The sequence below is a fragment of the Pteropus vampyrus genome, unplaced genomic scaffold, assembly GCF_000151845.1.
Source record: "Pteropus vampyrus isolate Shadow unplaced genomic scaffold, Pvam_2.0 Scaffold140, whole genome shotgun sequence".
Lineage (NCBI taxonomy): Eukaryota > Metazoa > Chordata > Mammalia > Chiroptera > Pteropodidae > Pteropus > Pteropus vampyrus.
In genome coordinates, this window is record NW_011888921.1 from 4,022,576 (window position 1) to 4,034,772 (window position 12,197).

Below are 12,197 nucleotides of genomic sequence, written 5' to 3' on the forward strand. Positions count from 1 at the left end.
TTTAGCTGGTAATGTGGTAATTTAGATAGTAACTGATGGCTTTCCTACACAGCAGAGAGATTTACAAAACAATAAATGACAACTCTTATTAGCTTCCATCCAAAGCTAGCCCATGTCAAATCGTTTTCTGGCTCCCGATATTCCAGCACTGAATCTGAGCATCAGTATCTAGGAGGCATTCTGCTCCTGCTGCTGTAATTGCAACTATTGCCACTATTTGAAATGATAATATTGCTTGATACTGATTTATTTCTTTCAATCGCTCAACTACATTGTATACGTATTTTATGGCAATGTTCCAAATGAACTTTTAGGAAGAATGAGGATAGAAAGATACATATTATAGATATAACTACCTCCCAACATACTTACTAAAAGTGTCAGTTTTTAACTATTTTAAGACTATTTGATACCGCTTGACTCTTTGAGTATTATACGTGCCATTATTACCAAAACAATGAAATATTTGAGTGAATAAATAAAATTTGTATAAATAAATCCATAACAGAGGATCTCTACTTCTTATACTTATCCATTTGGTCAAAAAGGTCTCAACATAGTTAGTAAATGGCCTTGGGTGAAGGGTAAATTGGGTGAAGGATGCTGGGCATACATAACCTGGGTTATATATGCCAGTAAACCTGTCTCCCTCTAGGGCTCCTAAATGACTTTACAAGTCTTCATGCCCAACCCTTCTCCCCTTTACCGCTTCATCCTGGTTTTAGAATTGAGCGTGGAGGATTAATGTAGGTTTATTATAAAGGCATCACATGAGGATTAAATCCAAGCCAGCTGCAGTAGACATAGCAGTAAACTAAAAGTTCCAGACCTGGCTCTGACACACTAGCTCCAACATTAGAAATCCTGGCATTGGCCGTTAAACCTTTCTGGGCTTTTGTTTCATCATCTAGAAAGTGTGAGGAATGAATAGCTCTTTAGGGCTAGCCTGCCCAGTAATGCTGGATGGGCTGCACTTCCTAAAATAGATTCATGGGCCTACCCCAGAGATTCTGATTTAGGAAGTCTGAGATAGGGCTCGACTCTCTATTTTGGGAAGCAGTGTATTGATGATCTCTGAGCCTTCTCCAGCTCACTCTAAGATTCTGACTCTGATCCTCAGATGTCCCAGAAACTTCTTACCTGAATCCTGGAATCATCTTGGCAAAGCCAATGACCTTTTGGATGCTATAACTGACCAGGTCAGCCAGGTGGGGCAGCATGGAGAGTTGGGACAGGTCCAGGGTCACAGAAGGATCATTCGAGGCTTCTTCCCTTGGATCCAGGTTGGAGAAACTGGTCGGCTCCATCACTCCTGGAGAAGGATGAAGTAACAGAAAGAACTACTTAAGGACACTTAAGCCAGGCTTCTTCATCCTCGGCCCCGTGAAGACTGCCTACTCCCTGGCAGCTGGGCCAGCTGGAAATCCCACAATGATGGCCTCTTTCCAAGGTCACCCTTCAGCCCAGGCTTTCCTCTAAGAGTAGGGGAGTAAAATCAGAGATCAGAGATGTCCCAAAAAATGAGACTTCCTCAAGCCACGATTTTATGTCCCCACATGTTGTTCCTAATGGTCCCAAATCAAAAATAAATTTTGAACCAAAACACTTGTACAAAACAATGTTCAACCTCACTAGTGATCAAAGAACTGCCAAGTAGAACATCTACACTTTCACCTGTAAACTAGAAACAAATATGCATAAATGTTGACACCAGTGTTTGTAAAAATACAGAGAATTAGACAATCTTTGTGCAGTGCTGGAGCACTGAAGAAGGCGTAAATCTTCGCAAGTCATCTAGAAAGCTATTTGACAATAGGGATCAACAACCTGCAATTATGTATACTCTTTGAACAGTAATGCCACTTCCAAGAATTTATCATACGGAAAACGTTTTGAATAAGTGCAAATATTTGGCTACAAGAATTCTGTTATCTTAATGAAAAGCTGGTAAACAATCTAGATATCCAACGATAGGGGATTTAGATATGTTATTATACATTCATACCCCAGAATACTATGCAGCCTTTAAAAATGATATTCTAGATGTACACTGAATGACGTGAAAATATGATACAATGTATTATTATGAGAAAATAGCAAATTACCAGACTGTGTACAGCACAATTCCATTTCTGAATATACATATGTGTTTTAAAAAATAATGGGAACGTGATCATGGTGTTAACAGTAATTATTTCGGGGTAGTAGGATTAAAGATTTTATATATATAATTTAGTTTTTATTTTTTTAATGTCTCCAATGAACGTGTACTACTTTTGTATAATAATTTTTTTAAATTAAAAATGTTAACTAGTTTGGATTTTTAGATAAATATATGCTCTACTGAACATACTGTTGGTGGGGGTGAGCACTTCAAATCGATGCACCTATGAGCAGGTATCAAAGCTCCTAAATAATATGGGTTTATTATTAAAAGCTGAAGTACAGACCAATGTATAACATGCAGATTGATCCTTATTGATGCAAGTGAATACAGCATCCAATGAGAAAATTAATACGGGGAGAGATCCCCAGATGAGGGGCTTGGAGGGTCAGTTAATCTATGTAGTGGTCACTGCAGGTGGGTAGACACAGTGTCTGGCTCCACTGCTGTCTCTGTCCAGTTGGCACTGGGACCCCTGCCACCTATTCTGGATCTGGGCAGAGATCTATCAATGAGTCTAGAAGTACTTTATCTGAGGGTTATAGTTCCCCAAAGGGGAGGGGAGGCCCCTAGCAGAGGGCGGCAAGGTTGGGGTTGGGTGACAGGTAGATGGATGAAAGACAAGGGTAGGAGGAGGATGAGGCAGGAAGATGAAGAGGAAGGTAGAAGAGAAGCAGTAGAAGAAAAGCAAGGATAAGCTAGAGGGCCTTAGTGGTCCCCCAGGACTCCAGGGTACAGTGGGCTGCAGTGGGATCCCCATGTTCTCCTTCCACACCAAATCTCCCCTTCCAAAGGGCTCAGACTCTCATACAGTTTTGTATATTTGAAAATTGTTCAAAATTCTCATCACAAAGAAAAAAATTCCTTGTAACTGTGTGAGGTGATGGGTGTTCATTTTGCAACATATACATATATCAAGTCATTATGTCGTACACCTTAAATTTATACAATACTATCTGTCAATTATATCTCAATAAAACCGGAAAAAAACAAACAAATAAAATCCCCAAAGGGCCCAGGCTCAAAATACCATTTAGAGGAACCAGGTCACTTCCAGGCAGGGAACCAGAGGCAGAAGCCTGGTTTAGAGGGAAGAGCAGAGGTGCTGAGGCAGACCCTGCCTGGAACCCCAGCTTGGCCTCTTCCCCAGTATGCGTGCTTGGGCAAGTTCCACCACTTCCGTAAAAAGGAGTTCTAAGGACTCGGTGCCACCCACAGTGTGTAAGGGCCATCCTCTCATCCGTAGCCCAGGATGGGCAGGTGGGAAATCTCTGGGCTGCTCTCCCCTGCTCACTAGAGAGGGAGGCCTGCAGTCCCACTTACCTGGGGTGGAGGTGTAGTGATCTGAGCAGGAGGAGGACGAGTCCCCAGATAAGCTGGTCATGTGTTTCAAGGAGGGCTTTAGCAAATGGCTGTCTCCACTCTCATCTCCGCGAACCGGAGGCTGGAAGGGAAAGATAGAGTATCAGAAGGTCACGTTTCAGGGCCACCTTCTTACCTTGGCCCTGATCTCTGACAGGAGTGGCTTCAAGGAAGTCCTATGGGACGGGGAGGCCTCCCCGAAGTGAGAGGGACAGAGAAGCCTCCGTCCCTTCCTGATTCTGTGCCTGAATGCCCTGGCCCTCTGTCCCACGCCCCATGCCTTGGCTCCCCTTGTGGCTCATCTTTCCTGACCAGCTGGCAGACGTACCCGGAACTGGCTGAAGTCGGAATAGGTGGGGTCGAAGGTCTTGTGGTGGGCGTCCAGCAGGATGGTAATAATGTGCTGCTGTTCCTCAGATAGCCGGGGCCGCAAACTGTCCTTCAAAGCTTCCTCCTCCTTCCTCTTGAGGATCATCTCCCGCTTCCGTTGCACCTCTTCATCTGTCAGGATGACTGCAGGCAGGAAGGGGGCATCAGAAAGGCTGGGCTGGCGGCTCCTCCAAGAAACATTCCTCTAAGCACTAAAGGCATAAGATAGGAGGGCTGTGCCCCCAACACTCAGAGCTCACTGGGGGCCTTCCTGCCTCGGGGGACTCCAAGCTCACTCTATAGGTAGAAAAATTGGATTTTCTATGTTGAAAAGGCAGGTGCATGACAGAGGAGGAAAAAGAGGATTTGAGAGGTGGGTGGTCTAGGCATTAGGGAGGCTGGGTTCTCACACACGTGTTGTGTGACTCTGGGCAAACTGGACTCTCTGGGCTTTTGTTCTCTTGTTTATAAAATGAGAAGGTTGGACCATTTAATCTCTTCTAAGGTCCCTTTTTTGTTCCTTCTTCACATAACGTGTGTCAATATGGGGCGATGGAGTGATAACATTTACTGGAAAGATGGACTGACTGGAGAACTGAATGCAGTGCATGCCTAGCATGGAGCAGCAGCTCGTTCAACATTAATTCTTGCCTCTTCTCCTCCCTCCCCATATTCCCTGACTCTGAGGGAGACATCAGGGGGAAGAGAGAGAGAAAGAGTCACTGTGTGGTTAGTCTCAATGTTGGAAGTTAGGAGATGCTGAGAAGACCCCTCTACACAGCCATTCCCGCATCCAAGTTTCCAGGCATGGAACTCAAGCCTCTGATCTATTCTGACCAACAAAGAAAGACTTTTCCTCTTTGATTCCCTGCAAAACAATACCTCTTCCAGCCTGTCCAGTCTTGAAATTTCTGCCCAAGGAAGTTTTTGAGTTCTCTGGAAGTCCCTGATGATCACAACTCACAGCTTTAATCTGGGAAGTTCTCTTCAGCTGCTAGCCAGGTGTCTGAAGATGGGAAGACCTTAAGCCCCCTTCATGCTGTGTAGGGCCTTTGGGTGGTGCTGGGGCAGCTGCCCAGGAAGGCGGGGCTGGGAGCAGGGATGCCTGGCACAGAAGCCAGGCAAACAGACATCTTGGCTGGGGCTTGCACAGAGCTGACGGCAGGAGTGGGCACTGGGGCCCTTGGCCTGTAGATACTTGCTCTGTGCTGGTATTGCCAGGGCCTCTGCCCACAGAAGTGAGGAGTTTCACAAGAGCAGGGAAAGGAACCAGAACCTCAGAGTGGGTGGGTTCCAGGCTTCAAGAAAGGCCCACTGGCCTGGGTGCCTCAGGTGGGAAGAGGACAAGAGAAGTTGATAGAGGGTGGGGAAGAGCCTATGGGAGTAGGAGTGGGCAACCAGAGCCTCAGACACAGCAGGAAAAGGAAGCCTGCAATAAAAGATGGCGCGTTCCCTCCACAGCTGAAGTAAGCCATACCAAGAGGAAGACTGGGAGAAGGCCACACCCAGGTTACTGACTCACAGGCCCAAATTGCTGGAAACCCTCCTCCCACAGAAGTGTCTGTTCAGACCCCAAAAGGTCAAGTAGCGTGGGAGAAGAAGGAGCAGGGAGCATCCCGATCAAGGCAGGGTGCAAGGCGCTGACCTGAAGAACCCAAGATTAGGTGTCTGGTTTTTCCTGCTCACCCAAGGGGTGGGCAGAAGAGGTAATGAGACTGGAGCTAGAGGGGGCTGGCTCTGCCGGTCACGCCACGGGTATCCGCAGGTTTGAACCACCTCTCGTGGTTCTGTGATGTCACTCTCCTGCTCAGAAACTTTTCCTGGATCCATATTGCTTACTATGTCCAAACTAAAGTCAAGATTCTCCATGATTTTGCTTCCTCCTAACTTTTCAACCTCATTTTTCAATGCCTCTGGATGCAGCTTCTGCTTTAGTCATGTTGAGATTGCTGATCCGTGAACATGACCTGCACTCTAGCTATCACATTTCCACTTGTGCTGGATACCTGTGCAGCTGGCTCTTCTTTCCTCAATAGCTGTGCAAGTTCTATCTATTCTTCAGCACCCAGTTTACAGCTGGTTGTCTTTTATCAATTAGGCTTTCTTGAACACCTCGATCTGCACTGAACTCTCATTTCTTATTTCCATGGGATGTCTAGTTTTTCCTACACATATTGGTAACCAACTGTCTTCCACTCTGTAATATTTATGATTAGTACAGTTTTCAATAAATGCTTGTATAGAAAGAGCCTAAGAAGTTCAAGGTATCCTTCACTAGAACTGTGGCCATGTAAGGGCAGAGGCCACATCTTAAAATTCCTGTGTTTCCCCCACATAAGCCAGGCCACTGGGGCTTCCTGGCCATGATGCCTGCTCAATAGCCTGATAGATTAGACACTTAACACATCAATACTTCTTGTACCTACTATACACTCACTAGTCATTGTCCTAAGCTCAGGAAAGAACAGCAAGAAGTATGCCAACACCGCACGTACCGTACAATGTCAGTAACGGCACACACAGACTGCCAGGCCACCGGCTAACTGAGCCAAGCTTCCCTTTTTAACTTAAATAATTGTTATTGAAATACTTTAAAGACAGAATATCTGTAACAGAACACCTGTAACATCATGTAACCTTTTCTTGATGATTCAGAAGCAATCATTCAGAACAGTTAGTAGACTTTGCAGGAACAAGGTTATGACCTCAGAATTATATAGGGCTGTTTTCCTGTACTATGTGACTCAGCCAGCTATGATTTTGAGTTCTTGTGCTACTTTCGTGGCTTTCGGTCTCCCTCGCTCCATTAAGCTATGTGTTGTGGTGCCTGTCCCTAAATGTGTGCCTTTCTCTCCTTTAACAGAGTTACTTCAAATCTGTTGGAGCTGGAAATGCCGGAGATTAAGTGTTATGTAATTAAAAAAATAGTGTTAATAAAAATAGATAAAAAGTATAGAGTTTTTTATGTATCAAGCACGATTCTAAGTGCTTCTGCTATATTAACATACATATATTTAGTCCTCATAACAACCATTTAAAGCAGGTGCTATTATCCTCATTTTGCAGATGAGGAAACTGAGGCCCAGAGGCTACATACCTTGCTCAAAGTCACAGAGCTAACAAGTGGCGGAGCTGGTATTCAGGCCTGGCTAGTAGGTTCTAGAGTCCAGGGTAGTAACCATGACCCCATACTGCCTTTGATTAGAATTGGCTGTGACGGCTCAGTAGGACCCTGGTCCTCAGCGTGGAACACACACAATGTTCCAATTCATCCAAAGAGTGTGAAAAATTAAATAAAGTAGCAAAGCTTGTAAATGATTTCCTTTGAAAGGACAAAGTTAAGAAGATTCAAGGTTAACCTTATGACACTTCCCCTGGATCACTTGTATCAGATAGCGACCTGCTGGGATCTACTGATTTCAAACAGGGGCCACCAACCAACCCATTGGCCTCCCGCCAGGCCACACTGTGTGGAGACTGAATAAGTCGTAAGTCCCTCACATATTCAGATGTTGTGATTTATGAAAGAAGTCATTTGTTTAAAGGGGTTATTAATTTCATAGGAGACTTTTTAAATCATTTTCTCAATGAATTGCTATTAAAAATGCCATTACTATCATGTAGGAGGACACAGGTTTTTAAGTTAAGAGCCGCTGACCTAGATAGAATATGAGCGAACAGGTTCTGAAAGAGCATTTAATGGGCTCTCTTCTCCGATGAATGAAGCGCATGGTTGGAGGGATCTTCCTGAGCTATAGACCAGTGGAAGATGTAGAGATACAAAGATGCATAATGAGGAGCTAATATCCCATCATTCGACACATTTATTGAGCACCTACTATGCGCACGTGCTGTGCTAACCCTGGGTAAAAAAGATGCACATCTGTAAAAACATGAAACAAATTAACGTATAGGTGGTTCTGCGCAGAACAGGTCTAGAGAAGCAAGAGCTCGATTATGAAATTTTGGGGCCCTAAGGACATAAAGTCAAGTAGGACTTGAAAGGGAAAAGGAGTCTTCAAAGGGAGCAAAGCTCTCTTCAGCCCCTCCTGTGGGGCCCAGGCAGTGCCTGTAAATGCACGATGGAGGAGCTCTGGCCCACTGTGGGTGCCTGAGGGGCTGTGCTGGGCTGCAGCCCACAGGCCTGGTTTTGGCAACAGACAGGCCTAGGTAAGAATGCTGATACCATCATCCTACTAGCTTAGGGGCATGATATTTTAATTCTTCTGAGTTTCTTCAGGAGGATTTTTAAAAGTATTTACATATTTAGAGATTGTTGTAAGAATTTAACAAGAAAGTACGTAGGCCTGACACACATCTGGCACTCAGTAGCTGGTCAATAAACATTCCCTCCCAGGCTCATCCCTTCCTCCCTCCCATACTGTCTCCAGGAAGGAACCAGCTCCCTGCCCCACAGAAAGGCCCTGGATTTGTAGCTCCCTTCATAGGGAGCCCTGGGTGTGTCTCATGGTTTACAAATGCTGATACTCAGTTGTCTCTAGGATGCTAGGCCTGGGGGACAATAGACAGCCGAGGGGATAAATGAGCAGCAATCCTAGGGATATGAGCCTGGAGCTCCAGACCCAGACACACTGACAGGCCTCCCAAAGCTGGGCTGACCTGAGGCAGGGAACCACAGCTATCCCTGAAAGACTTTCCCTTCAGGGCAGTGGGCCAAGAGCTTAATGCTGGACCAAAGTTTATTTTAACTGGAGCTCTGGGGCCCAACCTTAATTCAGTACAGCTCCTTGCACTGGCATCTGGAGAGTGGTGGGCACAGGGCTGTACTAGGCATATAACAGGACAGGGGACACGGGACTCTGTCGGGGAGGACTGAGGCTGGGGTTGGGGTGGCTGAGACACAAAGCTGATTGGGGGCTGGGGCTGGGCATCCACTTCTGGATGGCTAGCCCCCCACAACATGGTGTTCCTGGGGCAGGGGCACCCTGATACACTCAAGGTCTGCTCATCACCAGGGATGCAGTGCTCTCTGTGGGCTCCGGGAGGGGTCTAGAAGGGGACACGGAGTTGGATTCTCCTCTCACCTTGCTTTCTTATTCCAGCCCTGATATTTTTACCTTTCTGGGTCTCAGATGATTTCTAAGCGTTCTTCCTGTTCTAGGTTGACAGAACATCTCCTTTCTCCTGAGACACAGGAGAGGGGCCTCTGGGACTTCAGTGAGGCTGGCCCTGGCCAGAACTCCTGTGGTCTTAGTGAATCCCAGTGGTGTTATTCTGTACCATTCTTGGTTGGCTGGAGCCTTAGAATCCAGGCTCTCTGCCCCTTGGAGGCTATGCACTCTGTGAAGACAGGAACAGGGGCTGTGTGCTCTGCATCTGGTTTGCGTCCAACCTAGCATCTCACAAGGAGCAGGCCTCATTAAGCCAACATGTGAGAAGCTCCAGGAGGCACCCAGGCCTTGAGCCTCCACCACTCCAGGATAAACACAGGAGTCGGGTGGGGCAGGGGATGGGGCACGAAGCGATCAGCGTGTCTGGGCCTGCACACTCGCGTGGGGGCGAGGAGGAACACAGCCTGGAAATTTCTTCTAGGGCTGCCAGTGTTGGCTGAGGGGCTGGGATCAGGCGTGAGGGGCCGAGACCCACCAGAGGGCAGCCTGTCGAGGCTCAAGGACAAGGCCTCAGGAGAAGGCCTCCACTCTGCCTCTGTTTCCCAACAACAGAGAATTTTTTCCATCAAGGAAGAAATTTCCCATCCCCTCAGCCCTATCCCATGAAGTTTCCCTTGTTCCAGACACATCTTCCCCATACCCGCACTCTCTCCCCTTCAAACAAACAAACACACAAAACAAAACAAACAAAGAAACAGCTCAGTAGGCAGGAGGGCCTTCGGGAGGGCCTGATCTGAGCACCCCTCCTGAGCTTCCTCAGGCCCACAGCTTAGCAGGGCCTAGGCCCAGTCTCATGGCCAGGGAGGAGGTCAGAGTGCAGATTACAGAAAGAAGTGAGCAAGGGGCAGAGCAGGGGCTGAATGTGCAGAGGGCACCCATGCTCAGGCTGGTCTAGTGGCCCTGCCTTAAGCCCCTGGATGGCCTAGCTAGCCCCTCCCAGGATCTGCTGAATTCAATGGCTACTCTGGTTACCAAGTAACTGGTCCTAGAGCTCAGATACAAAGTCCAGGGGTCAGAACATGTGAAACTGCCCTGTTGGTCCTCTCCTCCAACCCCAGAGCTGGACAGGAAGTCCTATAAGATTGCCTCTCTTTTCTCTGTCTGGATCTAGAGGGTCATCTGAGTCCAGTGCTTCCTCTCACATAATTTTTCCACCCAGTCTCCCCTGGGCACCAGTCTCCCCTGGGCACCAGCCTTCAGATCTGCCAGCGTCGCTGGAAGGCTGGGGTGGGGCAGAACCTGGATGCCAGCCAAGCTCTGAACATATATTCTCCCCACCATTCTTCCCCTCCCCAACCACAGCAGCTCCCTCTCCCAAAGGCTAAAGAATGCTGGGGTCCTTGAGCCTCATTCTTTCTCCTCAGGTCCAGGGGACAGGGAGGTGTGATCGTAGTGATGATATCTTAGAGGAAGATCGACCTAGGGGCTCATGAAAGCAGTGCCTGGCCTCTCCTTCCTCACTGGCCTCACACTTGGAGGGGCTCTTCCGGGCCTCTGAGACACATTCGGATTCTAGATTCTAGAGAGGCTCTCAGGACCCCTTGGTGCCTTTGACCCTTGGAGTTCTGGCCACCTTCCTCAGGCTGCTGGCCCTGGATGCTGGCAGCTACAGAGGAAGGGTGGGCACACCTCTGACCAAACTTGCATTAACAGCAGCCAGAGCCTCCCCTGGTCTCAGTCTCCTCCTAACCCCCTGGCCTGGCCCCTGGATACTCACACTCCTTCATCATGCCAATGTCCACACAGCGCTTGAGGCGGCAGGCCTGGCAGTGGCGGCGGTTGTCCTTGGTGATGTGGCAGTCCCCGTTGAAGGGACAGGTGAACAGCGCCTTCCGCTTCATGCTGCGCCTGCCAAGAGAGCACGCCCCCTCCACTGGGTCACCCACCTTCCAGCTCCTCAGCCCTGATGGCTGGAGAATGGTCTGCAGGGGCTGTGACCCCAGAGACATGCCCACGAAGCCCCTCACTCTCCATTTCTCCCACAGAGGACTGGGGCCGCTCTCAGCGACCACCATCCACCACTCCCCCATGTGCCCCAGTCACATCCTCCTCCCCCTTCACTGTCGCTTGGCTCCCATCGTTGCTTTTGTAGTACTCTACTCCCCACTCTTTCTTTAGTTATACAAGAAATATATGAGTGAATTAGCCTAGCAAATATGTTGCAAGATACTGAAAACTGCAAAGTAGCCCTCACTGCTATTCATGAGCCATTATGAGAGGAGAGGGTGCTAGTCTCAGCCTTAGCTTTCTAGAGTCAAGAGATCTGTGACTAGAGCATCCCCGATCCAGGGGCAGACATGTGCACAGGTGCATGGAGAAGGGAGAAAAGGCCCAGCCATAGCTTTGAACATCTAGAGAACCTGCCCAGGAAGAGAAGATGCCAGAAGAGCAAGTGGGAGCTCCGAGGTCTGGCCTAGGCTTTCTGAAAGGCAGAGGAAGCATGGGTTCTGTAGGAACAGAAAACTGTCAAAGATTCTTAACTAGGAAGCAGCTTCCCCTCCCCCCACCCCATATCCACTGTCAAAGAGTGTGTGTGTGTAAGTTCATTTTCCTAATTCTGGCTTCCTCTCTTGCTGCCAGCCACGTCACATGGGATGTTGAGAGGCTGTATAAAGGACCCCTCCCCAGAGGCTTCCCATCATTCATGTCCTGGAGGCTCCTACTACTCTCTCCAGCCCTGGCAAAGGGAGGTCCCACTTTTTAGCCTTAGGACAGGTGACAAAATTTAGCTGGGAAAAGATGATGGCAGAATCACTTTGTCTGTGAGCAGCAGCATCTTCCAAAGAGCTGTGGAGGGGCCTAAGCTTTAGAAGCAAAGGCCCAGGCCGAATCTTTTCCTCTCCCAGAGATGAGCTGGTGATATCATCTTCTTCAGATGCCACACACTCATTATGTTTCTTGGTGAAAAAATGACTTAACTGTTCACGTTCACGAGAAGAAACATAGGGTTCAGGACAAACACACTCATCAGTCGACATGGACAGATGGGGACCAAAACAACCTGACCCATGGGATGGGGAGAAGCCAGAGGAACGGCTCTGCTGGCAGTCACAGGCAGTTAGACTCTAAGATCCTTAGGGGACCCAAGAGACCATTGCTGTATTCCCTCATTTTATGGATGGTACCACTGAAGTAAAGAAATTTATCAGTGAGGCGATTCAGCAAGAAGC

General features: G+C 47.9%; 1 protein-coding gene across 1 annotated transcript in view; it reads right to left on the reverse strand.

Moving 5' to 3' along the window:
* VDR (vitamin D receptor) overlaps positions 1-12,197 on the reverse strand; it is a 51,362-nt gene that overhangs the window by 9,024 nt on the left and 30,141 nt on the right. Inside the window, exons 3-6 of the mRNA XM_023535486.1 lie at positions 10,745-10,875; positions 3,855-4,039; positions 3,488-3,608; positions 1,141-1,312 (exon numbers count right to left, since the gene is read on the reverse strand). Of these exons, the coding sequence (XP_023391254.1) occupies positions 1,141-1,312; positions 3,488-3,608; positions 3,855-4,039; positions 10,745-10,875 (609 nt within the window). The remainder of the gene's footprint in view (positions 1-1,140; positions 1,313-3,487; positions 3,609-3,854; positions 4,040-10,744; positions 10,876-12,197) is intronic.